This window comes from Oncorhynchus keta, chromosome 27, assembly GCF_023373465.1.
Source record: "Oncorhynchus keta strain PuntledgeMale-10-30-2019 chromosome 27, Oket_V2, whole genome shotgun sequence".
Classification (NCBI taxonomy): Eukaryota; Metazoa; Chordata; class Actinopteri; order Salmoniformes; family Salmonidae; genus Oncorhynchus; species Oncorhynchus keta.
Window position 1 is genome coordinate 2,030,603 of NC_068447.1, and position 19,759 is coordinate 2,050,361.

Here is a 19,759-nt window from a genome sequence, read left to right on the forward strand (position 1 = left end):
GACCCCCCGTCTCTGTTAACCACCCCGTCTCTGTTACCGACCCCCCGTCTGTCTCTGTCACGACCCCGTCTCTGTTAACCACCCCCCTCTCTGTTACCACCCCCGTCTCTGTTAACGACCCCGTCTCTGTTACCCCCTCTCTGTTATTCCACCCCGTCTCTGTTAACGACCCCCGTCTCTGTTACCGACCCCCTCTGTTACCGACCCCCGTCTCTGTTACCGACCCCCGTCTCTGTTACCGACCCCCCTCTCTGTTAACGACCCCCGTCTCTGTTAACGACCCCCTCTCTGTTAACGACCCCCGTCTCTGTTAACGACCCCCTCTGTTAACACCGACCCCCCGTCTCTGTTACCGACCCCCTCTCTGTTACCCCCGTCTCTGTTAACGACCCCGTCTCTGTTATACGACCCCCGTCTCTGTTACCGACCCCGTCTCTGTTAACCGACCCCTCTCTGTTACCGACCCCGTCTCTGTTAACGACCCCCGTCTCTGTTAACGACCCCCGTCTCTGTTGTCTCTGTTACCGACCCCGTCTCTGTTACCGACCCCCTCTCTGTTAACGACCCCGTCTCTGTTAACGACCCCCGTCTCTGTTAACGACCCCCCGTCTCTGTTAACGACCCCCGTCTCTGTTACCGACCCCGTCTCTGTTGCAGTCTCTGTCACCGACCCCGTCTCTGTTAACGACCCCGTCTCTGTTAACCACCCCCGTCTCTGTTAACCACCCCCTCTCTGTTAACGACCCTCTCTCTGTTACCGACCCCCTCTCTGTTAACGACCCCGTCTCTGTTAACGACCCCTCTCTGTTAACGACCCCTCTCTGTTAACGACCCCGTCTCTGTTACCGACCCCCGTCTCTGTTAACGACCCCCCTCTGTCCCCCTCTCTGTTACCGACCCCCCTCTGTCTCTGTCAACGACCCCCTCTCTGTTACCGACCCCTCTCTGTTAACGACCCCCTGTCTCTGTTACCGACCCCGTCTCTGTTACCGACCCCCTCTCTGTTACTCTGTTACCGACCCCCCCTCTCTGTTACCGACCCCCGTCTCTGTTACGACCCCGTCTCTGTTAACGACCCCTGTCTCGTCTCTGTTAACGACCCCCGTCTCTGTTACCGACCCCGTCTCTGTTACGACCCCGTCTCTGTTAACGACCCCGTCTCTGTCACCGACCCCCTCTGTCTCTGTTACCGACCCCCGTCTCTGTCACCGACCCCGTCTCTGTTACCGACCCCGTCTCTGTTACCGACCCCCCTCTGTTACCGTCTCTGTTACCCCCGTCTCTGTTACCGACCCCCGTCTCTGTTAACGACCCCGTCTCTGTTACCGACCCCCGTCTCTGTTACCGACCCCGTCTCTGTTAACGACGACCCCCCCGTCTCTGTCAACGACCCCGTCTCTGTCACCGACCCCCGTCTCTGTCAACGACCCCCGTCTCTGTTACCGACCCCCGTCTCTGTTACCGACCCCGTCTCTGTTACCGACCCCCCGTCTCTGTTAACGACCCCGTCTCTGTTAACGACCCCGTCTCTGTTACGACCCCTGTTAACGTCTCTGTCAACGACCCCCTCTCTGTTAACTGTTAACGACCCCCTCTCTGTTAACGACCCCGTCTCTGTCAACGACCCCGTCTCTGTCAACGACCCCGTCTCTGTCAACGACCCCGTCTCTGTTAACGACCCCCGTCTCTGTCTCTCTGTTACGACCCCCTCTCTGTCAACGACCCCGTCTCTGTTAACGACCCCCCGTCTCTGTTAACGACCCCTGTCAACGACCCCGTCTCTGTTACCGACCCCGTCTCTGTTAACGACCCCGTCTCTGTTAACGCCCCCGTCTCTGTTACCGACCCCCTCTCTGTTACCGACCCCCGTCTCTGTTACCGACCCCCTCTCTGTTACCGACCCCCTCTCTGTTAACGACCCCTCTCTGTTACCGACCCCCGTCTCTCTGTAACGACCCCGTCTCTGTTAACGACCCCGTCTCTGTCACCGACCCCCCTGTCTCTCTGTCAACCCCCCGTCTCTGTTAACCCCCCGTCTCTGTTACCGACCCCCCGTCTCTGTTACCGACCCCGTCTCTGTTACCGACCCCCGTCTCTGTTACCGACCCCTCTCTGTCAACGACCTCTGTCAACGTCTCTGTTACGACCCCCGTCTCTGTTAACGACCCCTCTCTGTTACCCCCGACCCCCGTCTCTGTTAACTGTTACCCCTCTCTGTTAACGACCCCGTCTCTGTTACCGACCCCCTCTCTGTTACCACCTCTGTCTCTGTTACCGACCCCCGTCTCTGTTACCGACCCCTCTCTGTTAACGACCCCCGTCTCTGTTACGACCCCGTCTCTGTTACCCCGTCTCTGTTACCCCCCGTCTCTGTCAACGACCCCCTCTCTGTCTCTGTCAACGACCCCGTCTCTGTCAACGACCCCGTCTCTGTCACCGACCCCGTCTCTGTCAACGACCCCGTCTCTGTCAACGACCCCGTCTCTGTTACCGACCCCCGTCTCTGTTCTCTGTCACGACCCCGTCTCTGTTAACGACCCCGTCTCTGTTACCGACCCCGTCTCTGTTACCGACCCCGTCTCTGTCACCCCCGTCCCCGTCTCTGTCACCGACCCCCGTCTCTGTTACCGACCCCGTCTCTGTTACCGACCCCCGTCTCTGTTACCGACCCCGTCTCTGTTACCGACCCCGTCTCTGTTAACGACCCCCGTCTCTGTTACCGACCCCCGTCTCTGTTACCGACCCCCGTCTCTGTTACCGACCCCCGTCTCTGTTAACGACCCCCGTCTCTGTTAACGACCCCGTCTCTGTTAACGACCCCGTCTCTGTCAACGACCCCGTCTCTGTTAACGACCCCGTCTCTGTTAACGACCCCCGTCTCTGTTAACGACCCCGTCTCTGTTACCGACCCCCTCTCTGTTACCGACCCCCTCTGTCAACGACCCGTCTCTGTCTCTCTGTTACCGTCTCTGTTACCCCCGTCTCTGTTACCGACCCCCTCTCTGTTACCGACCCCCTCTCTGTTACCGACCCCCGTCTCTGTTAACGACCCCCGTCTCTGTTAACGACCCCGTCTCTGTTAACCCCGACCCCTCTGTCCGACCCCCGTCTGTTGCACGACCCCGTCTCTGTCAACGACCCCGTCTCTGTCACCGACCCCGTCTCTGTCACCCCCCGTCTCTGTTTACGACCCCCGTCTCTGTTAACGACCCCGTCTCTGTTAACGACCCCTCTCTGTTACCGACCCCCCGTCTCTGTTAACGACCCCGTCTCTGTTAACGACCCCCGTCTCTGTTAACGACCCCCGTCTCTGTTAACGACCCCGTCTCTGTGTTACCGACCCCGTCTCTGTTAACGACCCCGTCTCTGTTAACGACCCCCTCTCTGTTACCGACCCCCGTCTCTGTTAACGACCCCCTCTCTGTTAACGACCCCCTCTCTGTCAACGACCCCCGTCTCTGTCAACGACCCCGTCTCTGTCAACGACCCCGTCTCTGTCAACGACCCCCGTCTCTGTCAACGACCCCCGTCTCTGTCACCGACCCCGTCTCTGTCAACGACCCCGTCTCTGTTACCGACCCCCGTCTCTGTTAACGACCCCGTCTCTGTTACCGACCCCGTCTCTGTCAACCCCGTCTCTGTCACCGACCCCGTCTCTGTTAACGACCCCCTGTCAACGTCTCTGTTACCCCGTCTCTGTTACCCCCCGTCTCTGTTAACGACCCCGTCTCTGTTAACGACCCCTCTCTGTTACGACCCCCGTCTCTGTTAACGACCCCCGTCTCTGTTAACGACCCCCTCTCTGTTAACGACCCCGAATTCCGTCTCTGTCACGACCCCGTCTCTGTTACCGACCCCTCTCTGTTACCGACCCCCCGTCTCTGTTACGACCCCGTCTCTGTTACCGACCCCTCTCTGTTACCGACCCCCCGTCTCTGTTAACGACCCCCGTCTCTGTTAACGACCCCCCGTCTCTGTTACCGACCCCCGTCTCTGTTAACGACCCCCGTCTCTGTTAACGACCCCTCTCTGTTAACGACCCCCGTCTCTGTTAACGACCCCCCTCTGTTAACGACCCCCCGTCTCTGTTAACGACCCCCTCTCTGTTAACGACCCCGTCTCTGTTAACCCCCTCTCTGTTAACGACCCCCTCTCTGTTAACGACCCCCGTCTCTGTCAACGACCCCCTCTCTGTCAACGTCCCCGTCTCTGTCACCGACCCCCGTCTCTGTCACCGACCCCCGACCCCACCCCGTCTCTGTCACCGACCCCGTCTCTGTCACCGACCCCGTCTCTGTTACCGACCCCGTCTCTGTTACCCTCTGTTAACGACCCCGTCTCTGTTAACGACCCCGTCTCTGTTACCGACCCCGTCTCTGTTACCGACCCCGTCTCTGTTACCGACCCCCGTCTCTGTTACCGACCCCGTCTCTGTCACCGACCCCGTCTCTGTCACCGACCCCCGTCTCTGTTACCGTCTCTGTTACCCCCCAGTCTCTGTTACCGACCCCGTCTCTGTTAACGACCCCCGTCTCTGTTACCGACCCCGTCTCTGTTACCGACCCCGTCTCTGTTACCGACCCCTCGTCTCTGTTAACGACCCCGTCTCTGTCTACGACCCCCAGTCTCTGTTACCCCCCTCTGTTAACGACCCCGTCTCTGTCACGACCCCGTCTCTGTCACCGACCCCGTCTCTGTTACCCCCCTCTCTGTTAACGACCCCCTCTCTGTTAACGACCCCGTCTCTGTCAACGACCCCGTCTCTGTCAACGACCCCGTCTCTGTTACCGACCCCGTCTCTGTTAACGACCCCGTCTCTGTTACCCCGACCCCGTCTCTGTTACCGACCCCGTCTCTGTTAACGACCCCCGTCTCTGTTACCGACCCCGTCTCTGTCTCTGTCAACGACCCCCTCTCTGTTAACGACCCCCGTCTCTGACCCCCTCTGTCACCCCCCGTCTCTGTTACCGACCCCGTCTCTGTTACCGACCCCGTCTCTGTTAACGACCCCCGTCTCTGTCACCCCCGTCTCTGTTACGACCCCGTCTCTGTTAACGACCCCCGTCTCTGTTAACGTCTCTGTTAACGACCCCCGTCTCTGTTACGACCCCGTCTCTGTCTAACGACCCCCCGTCTCTGTCAACGACCCCCGTCTCTGTTAACGACCCCGTCTCTGTCACCGACCCCGTCCCCCCCGTCTCTGTTACCGACCCCCGTCTCTGTTAACGACCCCCAGTCTCTGTTACCGACCCCCGTCTCTGTTACCGACCCCCGTCTCTGTTACCGACCCCCTCTGTCTCTGTTAACGACCCCTCTCTGTTACCGACCCCCTCCTCTGTTACCGACCCCCTCTCTGTCACCGACCCCCGTCTCTGTTACCGACCCCCGTCTCTGTTACCGACCCCCGTCTCTGTTACCGACCCCCTCTCTGTTACCGACCCCGTCTCTGTTACCGACCCCTCTCTGTTAACGACCCCTCTCTGTTACCCCCCGTCTCTGTTAACGACCCCCTCTCTGTTAACGACCCCTCTCTGTTACCGACCCCCGTCTCTGTTAACGACCCCCGTCTCTGTTAACGACCCCCTCTCTGTCTGTGTCAACGACCCCCGTCTCTGTTACCGACCCCCCGTCTCTGTCACCGACCCCCTCTCTGTTACCGACCCCGTCTCTGTCACCGACCCCACCCCCCGTCTCTGTCAACGACCCCCGTCTCTGTCAACGACCCCGTCTCTGTTACCGACCCCGTCTCTGTCAACGACCCCTCTGTCTCTGTGTACCGACCCCCGTCTCTGTCAACGACCCCCTCTGTCAACGACCCCCCGTCTCTGTTAACCGACCCCGTCTCTGTTAACGACCCCCCCGTCTCTGTTACTCTCTGTTAACGACCCCTCTGACCCCGTCTCTGTTACCGACCCCCTCTCTGTCAACGACCCCTATCTGTTACCGACCCCTCTCTGTTAACGACCCCCTCTCTGTTAACGACCTCGTATCTGTTACCGACCCCCTCTGTTAACGACCCCCGTCTCTGTTAACGACCCCCCGTCTCTGTTAACGACCCCGTCTCTGTTAACGACCCCGTCTCTGTCAACGACCCCGTCTCTGTTACCGACCCCGTCTCTGTCACGACCCCGTCTCTGTCAACCCCCGTCTCTGTTAACGACCCCGTCTCTGTTACCGACCCCGTCTCTGTTACCGACCCCCGTCTCTGTCAACGACCCCCCGTCTCTGTTAACGACCCCCCGTCTCTGTCAACGACCCCGTCTCTGTTACCGACCCCGTCTCTGTTACCGACCCCCTGTCTCTGTTAACGACCCCCGTCTCTGTCACCGACCCCGTCTCTGTCAACGACCCCCGTCTCTGTCACCGACCCCAGTCTCTGTCAACGACCCCGTCTCTGTTAACGACCCCTCTCTGTCACCGATCTCTGTTACCGACCCCGTCTCTGTTACCGACCCCCCGTCTCTGTTACGACCCCTCTGTTAACGACCCCGTCTCTGTTACCCCCCGTCTCTGTTACCGACCCCCCGTCTCTGTCACCGACCCCCCCTGTTCTAACGACCCCCCTCTGTTACCGACCCCTCTCTGTTACCGACCCCCTCTCTGTTACCGACCCCCGTCTCTGTTACCGACCCCGTCTCTGTTACCGACCCCCGTCTCTGTTACCGACCCCCGTCTCTGTTACCGACCCCGTCTCTGTTAACGACCCCGTCTCTGTTCACCGACCGACCCCGTCTCTGTTACCGACCCCAGTCTCTGTTACTGTCACGACCCCGTCTCTGTTACCGACCCCCGTCTCTGTCACCGACCCCCGTCTCTGTCACCGACCCCGTCTCTGTCAACGACCCCCGTCTCTGTTACCGACCCCCGTCTCTGTTACCGACCCCCGTCTCTGTTACCGACCCCCGTCTCTGTTAACGACCCCCGTCTCTGTTACCGACCCCCCGTCTCTGTTACCGACCCCGTCTCTGTCAACCGACCCCCTCTCTCTGTTAACGACCCCAGTCTCTGTTACCGACCCCCTCTCTGTCAACGACCCCAGTCTCTGTTACGACCCCGTCTCTGTTAACGACCCCCGTCTCTGTTACCGACCCCCTCTCTGTTACCGACCCCCGTCTCTGTTACCGACCCCCGTCTCTGTTAACGACCCCGTCTCTGTTAACGACCCCCGTCTCTGTTACCGACCCCGTCTCTGTCAACGACCCCGTCTCTGTTAACGACCCCCTCTCTGTTAACGACCCCGTCTCTGTCACCGACCCCGTCTCTGTCACGACCCCGTCTCTGTCACCGACCCCGTCTCTGTCAACGACCCCGTCTCTGTCACCGACCCCGTCTCTGTCACCGACCCCCGTCTCTGTTACCGACCCCGTCTCTGTTACCGACCCCGTCTCTGTTACCGACCCCCTCTCTGTTACCGACCCCCCGTCTCTGTTAACGACCCCGTCTCTGTTACCGACCCCGTCTCTGTTACCGACCCCGTCTCTGTTACCGACCCCCGTCTCTGTTACCGACCCCGTCTCTGTTACCGACCCGACCCCCCGTCTCTGTTACCGACCCCCGTCTCTGTTACCGACCCCTCTGTCCCGTCTCTGTTACCGACCCCGTCTCTGTTACCGACCCCGTCTCTGTTAACGACCCCGTCTCTGTTAACGACCCCGTCTCTGTCAACGACCCCCTCTCTGTCACGACCCCGTCTCTGTCACGACCCCCGTCTCTGTCAACGACCCGTCTCTGTCAACGACCCGTCTCTGTCAACGACCCCGTCTCTGTCAACGACCCCCCGTCTCTGTCACCGACCCCCGTCTCTGTTACCCCCCGACCCCCTCTCTGACCCCCGTCTCTGTCAACGACCCCGTCTCTGTTAACGACCCCGTCTCTGTTAACGACCCCGTCTCTGTTACGACCCCGTCTCTGTGACCCCGTCTCTGTTACCGACCCCGTCTCTGTTACCGACCCCTCTCTGTTACGACCCCGTCTCTGTTAACGACCCCCTCTCTGTTAACGACCCCCTCTCTGTTAACGACCCCTCTCTGTTACCGACCCCCTCTCTGTTAACGACCCCCTCTCTGTCACCGACCCCCGTCTCTGTCACCGACCCCTCTCTGTCACCGACCCCCGTCTCTGTCACCGACCCCGTCTCTGTTAACGACCCCGTCTCTGTTAACGACCCCCTCTGTCTCTGTTACCGACCCCCCTCTCTGTTACCGACCCCCGTCTCTGTTAACGACCCCCGTCTCTGTTAACGACCCCCGTCTCTGTTACCGACCCCCCTCTCTGTTACCGACCCCCTCTCTGTTAACGACCCCCTCTCTGTTACCGACCCTCTCTCTGTTACCGACCCCCTCTCTGTTAACGACCCCCGTCTCTGTTAACGACCCCTCTCTGTTAACGACCCCTCTCTGTTACCGACCCCCCTCTCTGTTAACGACCCCCTCTCTGTTAACGACCCCCTCTCTGTTACCGACCCCCGTCTCTGTTACCGACCCCCCGTCTCTGTCAACGACCCCCTCTCTGTCAACGACCCCGTCTCTGTCACCGACCCCGTCTCTGTCACCGACCCCGTCTCTGTCACCGACCCCGTCTCTGTCACCGACCCCCGTCTCTGTCACACGACCCCGTCTCTGTCACCGACCCCGTCTCTGTCACCGACCCCGTCTCTGTTACCGACCCCCGTCTCTGTTAACGACCCCGTCTCTGTTACCGACCCCGTCTCTGTTACCGACCCCGTCTCTGTTACCGACCCCGTCTCTGTTACCGACCCCCGTCTCTGTCACCGACCCCCCGTCTCTGTCACCGACCCCGTCTCTGTCACCGACCCCCGTCTCTGTTACCGACCCCGTCTCTGTTAACGACCCCCGTCTCTGTTACCGACCCCGTCTCTGTTAACGACCCCGTCTCTGTTAACGACCCCCTCTGACCCCCGTCTCTGTTAACGACCCCGTCTCTGTTAACGACCCCGTCTCTGTCTCTGTCTCTGTCAACGACCCCAGTCTCTGTCAACGACCCCGTCTCTGTCAACGACCCCGTCTCTGTTAACGACCCCGTCTCTGTTAACACCCCCGACCCCCTCTGTTACTCTCTGTTACCGACCCCCTCTCTCTGTTACCGACCCCCTCTCTGTTACCGACCCCCTCTGTTACCGACCCCCTCTCTGTTACCGACCCCCTCTCTGTTACCGACCCCGTCTCTGTTACCGACCCCCGTCTCTGTCACCGACCCCCGTCTCTGTCACCGACCCCCAGTCTCTGTCACTGTTACCGACCCCGTCTCTGTCAACGACCCCGTCTCTGTCACCGACCCCCGTCTCTGTCACCGACCCCCCGTCTCTGTCACCCCGTCCCCCGTCTCTGTTACCGACCCCGTCTCTGTTACCGACCCCGTCTCTGTCAACGACCCCGTCTCTGTTAACGACCCCCCTCTCTGTTACCGGCCCCGTCTCTGTCACCCCCCGTCTCTGTTAACGACCCCTCTCTGTCAACGTCTGTTACCGACCCCTCTCTGTTAACGACCCCCCGTCTCTGTTAACGACCCCGTCTGTCAACGACCCCCGTCTCTGTCAACGACCGTCTCTGTCAACGACCCCGTCTCTGTTACGACCCCGTCTCTGTTACCGACCCCGTCTCTGTTACCGACCCCGTCTCTGTTACCGACCCCCTCTCTGTTACCGACCCCGTCTCTGTTAACGACCCCGTCCTGTTACCCCCCCGTCTCTGTTAACGACCCCCTCTGTTAACGACCCCTCTCTGTTAACGACCCTCTCTGTCACCGACCTGTCACCGACCCCTCTGTCTCTCTGTCAACGACCCCCTCTCTGTCACCGACCCCCGTCTGTCTCTGTTAACGACCCCTCTCTGTTACCGACCCCCGTCTCTGTTACCGACCCCGTCTCTGTTACCGTCTCTGACCCCCGTCTCTGTCACTCTGTCAACGACCCCGTCTCTGTCCGACCCCCCCGTCTCTGTCACCGACCCCGTCTCTGTCACCGACCCCTGTCTCTGTTACCGACCCCCGTCTCTGTTACCGACCCCCGTCTCTGTTACCGACCCCCTCTCTGTTACCGACCCCCTCTCTGTTAACGACCCCCTCTCTGTTAACGACTCTGACCCCGTCTCTGTTACCCGACCCCCCCATCTCTGTTACGACCCCCGTCTCTGTTAACGACCCCCTCTCTGTTACCGACCCCCTCTCTGTTAACGACCCCCTCTCTGTTAACGACCCCCTCTCTGTTAACGACCCCCTCTCTGTTAACGACCCCCTCTCTGTTACCGACCCCCGTCTCTGTCAACGACCCCCGTCTCTGTCAACGACCCCCGTCTCTGTTAACGACCCCGTCTCTGTTACCGACCCCCGTCTCTGTTACCGACCCCCTCTCTGTTAACGACCCCCCTCTCTGTTAACGACCCCGTCTCTGTTAACGACCCCTCTCTGTTAACGACCCCCTCTCTGTTAACGACCCCCTCTCTGTTACCGACCCCCGTCTCTGTTACCGACCCCCGTCTCTGTTACCGACCCCCGTCTCTAACGACCCCTCTCTGTTAACGACCCCCGTCTCTGTTACCGACCCCCGTCTCTGTTAACCGACCCCGTCTCTGTTACCGACCCCGTCTCTGTCTCTGTCCGACCCCGTCTCTGTTACCGACCCCGTCTCTGTTACCGACCCCCGTCTCTGTCACCCCGTCTCTGTGCTGACCCCCCTCTCTGTTAACGACCCCTCTCTGTTACGACCCCCTCTGTTAACGACCCCCTCTCTGTTACCGACCCCGTCTCTGTCACCGACCCCCGTCTCTGTCACCGACCCCCCGTCTCTGTTACCGACCCCCGTCTCTGTCACCGACCCCCGTCTCTGTTACCGACCCCCGTCTCTGTCACCGACCCCGTCTCTGTTACCGACCCCCCGTCTCTGTCAACGACCCCCTCTCTGTTACCGACCCCCCGTCTCTGTTACCGACCCCCTCTCTGTCAACGACCCCTGTCTCTGTTACCGACCCCCCCCTCTCTGTTAACGACCCCCCGTCTCTGTTACCGACCCCCGTCTCTGTTACCGACCCCGTCTCTGTTACCGACCCCCGTCTCTGTTACCGACCCCCGTCTCTGTTACCGACCCCCGTCTCTGTCACCGACCCCGTCTCTGTCAACGACCCCGTCTCTGTTAACGACCCCTGTCTCTGTTACGACCCCTCTCTGTTACTGACCCCCTCTCTGTCAACGACCCCGTCTCTGTTACCGACCCCGTCTCTGTTAACGACCCCGTCTCTGTTACCGACCCCCTCTCTGTTACCGACCCCGTCTCTGTCAACGACCCCCTCTCTGTTAACGACCCCGTCTCTGTTAACGACCCCGTCTCTGTCCCCGTCTCTGTTACCGACCCCCTGTTACCGACCCCCTCCTCTGTTACCGACCCCCTCTCTGTTACCGACCCCTCTCTGTTAACGACCCCTCTCTGTTAACGACCCCTCTCTGTTAACGACCCCTCTCTGTTAACGACCCCCTCTCTGTTAACGACCCCTCTCTGTTAACGACCCCCTCTCTGTTAACGACCCCTCTCTGTTAACGACCCCTCTCTGTTAACGACCCCGTCTCTGTTAACGACCCCCTCTCTGTTAACGACCCCCGTCTCTGTCAACGACCCCGTCTCTGTTACCGACCCCCGTCTCTGTTACCGACCCCGTCTCTGTTACCGACCCCGTCTCTGTTAACGACCCCGTCTCTGTTAACGACCCCGTCTCTGTTAACGACCCCCGTCTCTGTTAACCGACCCCCCTCTGTTACCGACCCCTCTCTGTTAACGACCCCGTCTCTGTTACCGACCCCCTCTGTCTCTGTTAACGACCCCCTCTCTGTTAACGACCCCCCGTCTCTGTTAACGACCCCGTCTCTGTTACCGACCCCCCTCTCTGTTAACCCCGCCCCGTCTCTGTTAACGACCCCCTCTCTGTCAACGACCCCCTCTCTGTTAACGACCCCCTCTCTGTTAACGACCCCCGTCTCTGTTAACGACCCCCTCTCTGTTAACCCCCGTCTCTCTGTTACGACCCCCTCTGTTAACGACCCCGTCTCTGTTAACGACCCCCGTCTCTGTTAACCGACCCCCTCTCTGTTAACGACCCCTCTCTGTTAACGACCCCTCTCTGTTAACGACCCCCTCTCTGTTACCGACCCCCGTCTCTGTTAACGACCCCTCTCTGTTAACGACCCCTCTCTCAACGACCCCGTCTCTGTTAACGACCCCGTCTCTGTTAACGACCCCTCTCTGTTAACGACCCCTCTCTGTTCTGTCACCGACCCCTCTCTGTTAACGACCCCTCTCTGTTAACGGCCCCCTCTCTGTTAACGACCCCCGTCTCTGTTAACGACCCCGTCTCTGTTAACGACCCCCTCTCTGTTAACCCCCCGTCTCTGTTAACGACCCCCTCTCTGTTAACGACCCCTCTCTGTTAACGACCCCCTCTCTGTTAACGTTTCAGTCTCTGTTAACGACCCCGTCTCTGTTAACGACCCCCTCTCTGTTAACGACCCCCTCTCTGTTAACGACCCCCTCTCTGTTACCGACCCCCGTCTCTGTTAACGACCCCCTCTCTGTTAACGACCCCCTCTCTGTTAACGTCCTCTCTGTTAACGACCCCCCCCTCTCTGTTAACGACCCCGTCTCTGTTACCGACCCCCTGTCTCTGTTAACGACCCCAGTCTCTGTTAACGACCCCAGTCTCTGTTACCCCCCCTCTCTGTTAACGACCCCCTCTCTGTTAACGACCCCCTCTCTGTTAACGACCCCCTCTCTGTTACCCCCCTCTCTGTTAACGACCCCCTCTCTGTTAACGACCCCCTCTCTGTTAACGACCCCCTCTCTGTTAACCGACCCCCTCTCTGTTAACGACCCCCTCTCTGTTAACGACCCCCTCTCTGTTAACGACCCCCTCTCTGTTAACGACCCCCTCTCTGTTACGACCCCCAGTCTCTGTTAACGACCCCGTCTCTGTCACGACCCCCAGTCTCTGTTAACGACCCCCTCTGTTAACGACCCCCTCTCTGTTAACGACCCCCGTCTCTGTTACCGCCCCGTCTCTGTTAACGACCCCCGTCTCTGTTAACGACCCCGTCTCTGTTAACGACCCCCGTCTCTGTTAACGACCCCCGTCTCTGTTACCGACCCCCGTCTCTGTTACCGACCCCCATCTCTGTTAACGACCCCCTCTCTGTTACCGACCCCCTCTCTCTGTTACCGACCCCGTCTCTGTCAACGACCCCGTCTCTGTCAACGACCCCCGTCTCTGTCACCGACCCCGTCTCTGTTACCGACCCCCTCTCTGTTACCGACCCCTCTCTGTTACCGACCCCCTCTCTGTCAAACGACCCCGTTACCCCCAGTCTCTGTCACCGACCCCCGTCTCTGTCAACGACCCCAGTCTCTGTCAACGACCCCCTCTCTGTCACCGACCCCGTCTCTGTTACCGACCCCCGTCTCTGTCACCCCCGACCCCCAGTCTCTGTCACCGACCCCAGTCTCTGTCACCGACCCCCAGTCTCTGTCACCGACCCCAGTCTCTGTCACCGACCCCCAGTCTCTGTCACCGACCCCCAGTCTCTGTCAACGACCCCCTCTCTGTTAACGACCCCCGTCTCTGTCTCCAGTTCTACCTGAGAGAAGAGGATCTGGGGAAGAACAGGGCTGAGGTGTCTCAGACTCGCCTGGCTGAACTCAACAGCTACGTACCAGTAGTGGCCTACACTGAAGCCCTCACCGATGATTACCTGACTCAGTTTCAGGTATGGTATAAACTACATTACCCATCAACCCCCTTGCCTGGTTAAACTACATTACACTGAAGCCCTCACCGATGATTACCTGACTCAGTTTCAGGTATGGTATAAACTACATTACCCATCAACCCCCTTGCCTGGTTAAACTACATTACACTGGAGCCCTTACTGATGACTAGTGTTGCACGGTATACTGACTGTGGTACATTTTGCATACTAAAAAATGGATCCCTACTAGAATTTATTTTTAGGACTTCTGTCAAATGTGTCTCAGTGATCAAGCCTGTCCATAATCCCAGCCAACCTCTAGCCTATACTGGGAGTCGGGGCTGTATCATGTTAGCTCCACCAACTCACTGCTAGCCTGGGAGTCTGGGCTGCATCATGTTAGCTCCACTAACTCACTGCTAGCCTGGGAGTCTGGACTGCATCATGTTAGCTCCACTAACTCACTGCTAGCCTGGGAGTCTGGACTGCATCATGTTAGCTCCACTAACTCACTGCTAGCCTGGGAGTCTGGACTGCATCATGTTAGCTCCACTAACTCACTGCTAGCCTGGGAGTCTGGGCTGCATCATGTTAGCTCCACTAACTCACTGCTAGCCTGGGAGTCTGGACTGCATCATGTTAGCTCCACTAACTCACTGCTAGCCTGGGAGTCTGGGCTGCATCATGTTAGCTCCACCAACTCACTGCTAGCCTGGGAGTCTGGGCTACATCATGTTAGCTCCACTAACTCACTGCTAGCCTGGGAGTCTGGGCTGCATCATGTTAGCTCCACTAACTCACTGCTAGCCTGGGAGTCTGGACTGTATCATGTTAGCTCCACTAACTCACTGCTAGCCTGTACTGGGAGTCTGGACTGTATCATGTTAGCTCCACTAACTCACTGCTAGCCTGGGAGTCTGGACTGTATCATGTTAGCTCCACTAACACTGCTAGCCTGTACTGGGAGTCTGGACTGTATCATGTTAGCTCCACTAACTCACTGCTAGCCTGTACTGGGAGTCTGGACTGTATCATGTTAGCTCCACTAACTCACTGCTAGCCTGTACTGGGAGTCTGGACTGTATCATGTTAGCTCCACTGACTCACTAATAGCCAGGAGTCTGGGCTGCATCATGTTAGCTCCACTGACTCACTAATAGCCTGGGAGTCTGGGCTGCATCATGTTAGCTCCACCAACTCACTGCTAGCCTGGGAGTCTGGGCTGCATCATGTTAGCTCCACCAACTCACTGCTAGCCTGGGAGTCTGGGCTGCATCATGTTAGCTCCACTAACTCACTGCTAGCCTGGGAGTCTGGACTGTATCATGTTAGCTCCACTAACTCACTGCTAGCCTGTACTGGGAGTCTGGACTGTATCATGTTAGCTCCACTAACGCCCTGCTAGCCTGTACTGGGAGTCTGGACTGTATCATGTTAGCTCCACTAACTCACTGCTAGCCTGTACTGGGAGTCGGAACTGTATCATGTTAGCTCCACTAACTCACTGCTAGCCTGTACTGGGAGTCTGGACTGCATCATGTTAGCTCCACTAACTCCCTGCTAGCCTGGGAGTCTGGACTGTATCATGTTAGCTCCACTAACTCACTGCTAGCCTGTACTGGGAGTCTGGGCTGCATCATGTTAGCTCCACTAACTCACTACTAGCCTGCAATGGGAGTCTGGGCTACATCATGTTAGCTCCACTAACTCACTACTAGCCTGCAATGGGAGTCTGGACTGCATCATGTTAGCTCTACTAACTCACTGCTAGCCTGGGAGTCTGGGCTACATCATGTTAGCTCCACTAACTCACTACTAGCCTGCAATGGGAGTCTGGACTGCATCATGTTAGCTCCACTAACTCCCTGCTAGCCTGGGAGTCTGGACTGTATCATGTTAGCTCCACTAACTCACTGCTAGCCTGTACTGGGAGTCTGGGCTGTATCATGTTAGCTCCACTAACTCACTGCTAGCCTGTACTGGGAGTCTGGGCTGCATCATGTTAGCTCCACTAACTCACTACTAGCCTGCAATGGGAGTCTGGGCTACATCATGTTAGCTCCACTAACTCACTACTAGCCTGCAATAGGAGTCTGGACTGCATCATGTTAGCTCTACTAACTCACTGCTAGCCTGGGAGTCTGGGCTACATCATGTTAGCTCCACTAACTCACTGCTAGCCTGTACTGGGAGTCTGGGCTGCATCATGTTAGCTCCACTAACTCTCTGCTAGCCTGTACTGGGAGTCTGGGCTGCATCATGTTAGCTCCACTAACTCACTGCTCGCCTGGGAGTCTGGACTGCATCATGTTAGCTCCATTAACTCACTACTAGCCTGCAATGGGATTCTGGACTGCATCATGTTAGCTCTACTAACTCACTGCTAGCCTGGGAGTCTGGACTACATCATGTTAGCTCCACTAACTCACTACTAGCCTGCAATGGGAGTCTGGACTGCATCATGTTAGCTCCACTAACTCCCTGCTAGCCTGTACTGAATCATGTTAGCTCCACTAACTCACTGCTAGCCTGTACTGGGAGTCTGGGCTGCATCATGTTAGCTCCACTAACTCTCTGCTAGCCTGTACTGGGAGTCTGGGCTGCATCATGTTAGCTCCACTAACTCACTGCTCGCCTGGGAGTCTGGACTGCATCATGTTAGCTCCATTAACTCACTGCTAGCCTGGGAGTCTGGGCTACATCATGTTAGCTCCACTAACTCACTACTAGCCTGCAATGGGATTCTGGACTGCATCATGTTAGCTCTACTAACTCACTGCTAGCCTGGGAGTCTGGACTACATCATGTTAGCTCCACTAACTCACTACTAGCCTGCAATGGGAGTCTGGACTGCATCATGGTAGCTCCACTAACTCCCTGCTAGCCTGTACTGAATCATGTTAGCTCCACGAACTCACTGCTAGCCTGGGAGTCTGGACTACATCATGTTAGCTCCACTAACTCCTTGCTAGCCTGTACTGAATCATGTTAGCTCCACTAACTCACTGCTAGCCTGCAATGGGAGTCTGGGCTGCATCATGGTAACTCCACTAACTCCCTTCTAGCCTGCAATGGGAGTCTGGGCTACATCATGTTAGCTCCACTAACTCACTGCTAGCCTGGGAGTCTGGGCTGCATCATGTTAGCTCCACTAACTCACTGCTAGCCTGGGAGTCTGGGCTGCATCATGTTAGCTCCACTAACTCACTGCTTGCCTGCAATGGGAGTCTGGGCTACATCATGTTAGCTCCACTAACTCACTGCTAACCTGTATCATGTTAGCTCCACTAACTCACTGCTAGCCTGGTAGTCTGGGCTGTATCATGTTAGCTCCACTAACTCACTGCTTGCCTGCAATGGGAGTCTGGGCTACATCATGTTAGCTCCACTAACTCACTGCTAGCCTGTATCATGTTAGCTCCACTAACTCACTGCTAGCCTGCAATGGGAGTCTGGGCTACATCATGTTAGCTCCACTAACTCACTGCTAGCCTGCAATGGGAGTCTGGACTGCATCATGGTAGATCCACTAACTCCCTGCTAGCCTGTACTGAATCATGTTAGCTCCACTAACTCACTGCTAGCCTGCAATGGGAGTCTGGACTGCATCATGGTAGCTCCACTAACTCCCTGCTAGCCTGTAATGGGAGTCTGGACTGAATCATGTTAGCTCCACTAACTCACTGCTAGCCTGCAATGGGAGTCTGGACTGCATCATGGTAGCTCCACTAACTCCCTGCTAGCCTGTACTGAATCATGTTAGCTCCACTAACTCACTGCTAGCCTGCAATGGGAGTCTGGGCTACATCATGTTAGCTCCACTAACTCACTGCTAGCCTGGGAGTCTGGGCTGCATCATGTTAGCTCCACTAACTCACTGCTAGCCTGGGAGTCTGGGCTGCATCATGTTAGCTCCACTAACTCACTGCTAGCCTGCAATGGGAGTCTGGACTGCATCATGGTAGCTCCACTAACTCACTGCTAGCCTGTATCATGTTAGCTCCACTAACTCACTGCTAGCCTGGTAGTCTGGGCTGTATCATGTTAGCTCCACTAACTCACTGCTAGCCTGCATCATGTTAGCTCCACTAACTCACTGCTAGCCTGGGAGTCTGGGCTGCATCATGTTAGCTCCACTAACTCACTGCTAGCCTGCAATGGGAGTCTGGGCTACATCATGTTAGCTCCACTAACTCACTGCTAGCCTGCAATGGGAGTCTGGGCTACATCATGTTAGCTCCACTAACTCACTGCTAGCCTGCAATGGGAGTCTGGGCTACATCATGTTAGCTCCACTAACTCACTGCTAGCCTGCAATGGGAGTCTGGGCTACATCATGTTAGCTCCACTAACTCACTGCTAGCCTGCAATGGGAGTCTGGGCTGCATCATGTTAGCTCCACTAACTCACTGCTAGCCTGCAATGGGAGTCTGGGCTGTATCATGTTAGCTCCACTAACTCACTGCTAGCCTGCAATGGGAGTCTGGGCTGCATCATGTTAGCTCCACTAACTCACTGCTAGCCTGCAATGGGAGTCTGGGCTGTATCATGTTAGCTCCACTAACTCACTGCTAGCCTGCAATGGGAGTCTGGGCTACATCATGTTAGCTCCACTAACTCACTGCTAGCCTGGGAGTCTGGGCTGCATCATGTTAGCTCCACTAACTCACTGCTAGCCTGCAATGGGAGTCTGGGCTGTATCATGTTAGCTCCACTAACTCACTGCTAGCCTGCAATGGGAGTCTGGGCTGTATCATGTTAGCTCCACTAACTCACTGCTAGCCTGCAATGGGAGTCTGGGCTGCATCATGTTAGCTCCACTAACTCACTGCTAGCCTGCAATGGGAGTCTGGGCTGTATCATGTTAGCTCCAAGTTAATTACTTGGTTAGACTATATTATACAGGAGCCCTCGTCGACGACAACCTGCCTCCATTCCAGGTGAGGTTACCTGTTTAGATGCATTACACTGGTACAGGTAATGTCCAGGGGGTGTACTGTACATCCAGCGGTCTCACTACAGAAACAGGAGTTATCACACAGGAACCTGTAGCCGCTAGCTTGTCAGTTGGCGTTTGATGGACCCCGTTGCCACGGAGCAGTGAGTTGACTTGACCGTGGCCATGACGACAGTCTGTTCACTCTAATCATGCTATATTCTCCCACCTAATTTGTCTACCATATATGGTAGAGATGGATTTTGGACTTTTTTTAATGCAATTCTCTTGTGAATTAATATATATATATTTTATAAACATTGAATGTGTGATAACATGTCTCTGTGTTGTAGGTTGTGGTCCTGACCAACTCCCCTCTAGAAGAGCAGCAGCGTGTTGGAGACTTCTGTCACAGTAACGGCATCAAGCTGGTGATCGCTGACACGCGGGGACTCTTCGGACAGCTCTTCTGCGACTTCGGAGAGGAGATGCTGGTGATCGATACCAACGGAGAGCAGCCTCTCTCTGCTATGATCTCCATGATCACCAAGGTTAGTGCCAGGCTGTAACAACATAATGTGGAAGTCTAAATAATCTTTGTTGAACAATTTAAAGGTCAAAATACGACAGAAATTAATGTCATGAATTCAGGGCTTGTGAAATTATACTTAGGAAAAATATAAGCCTTCCACAAATTTGAGACCCACTAATAATTGTATAATTTTATAAAAATACAGGGATGCAGTAGAGGAGAGGAGAGGAGTAGGGAGGGTAACAGCAGGGCGTCCCCTGAACGGTAACGTTAGGTGAGGAGGTTACAGCAGGGCGTCCCCTGAACGGTAACGTTAGGTGAGGAGGTTACAGCAGGGTGTCCCCTGAACGGTAACGTTAGGTGAGGAGGTTACAGCAGGGCGTCCCTCGAACGGTAACGTTAGGTGAGACGGTTACAGCAGGGCGTCCCCTGAACGGTAACTGAGAGGTAACGTTAGGTGAGGAGGTTACAGCAGGGCGTCCCCGAACGGTAACGTTAGGTGAGACGGTTACAGCAGGGCGTCCCTGAACGGTAACGTTAGGTGAGGA

The 19,759-nt window shown here is 56.9% G+C and overlaps 1 protein-coding gene across 1 annotated transcript in view; it reads left to right on the top strand.

The window, feature by feature from the left end:
- LOC127912336 (ubiquitin-like modifier-activating enzyme 1) overlaps positions 1-19,759 on the top strand; it is a 99,293-nt gene that overhangs the window by 22,381 nt on the left and 57,153 nt on the right. Inside the window, 2 exon segments of the mRNA XM_052481254.1 lie at positions 13,627-13,761; positions 19,033-19,230. Of these exon segments, the coding sequence (XP_052337214.1) occupies positions 13,627-13,761; positions 19,033-19,230 (333 nt within the window).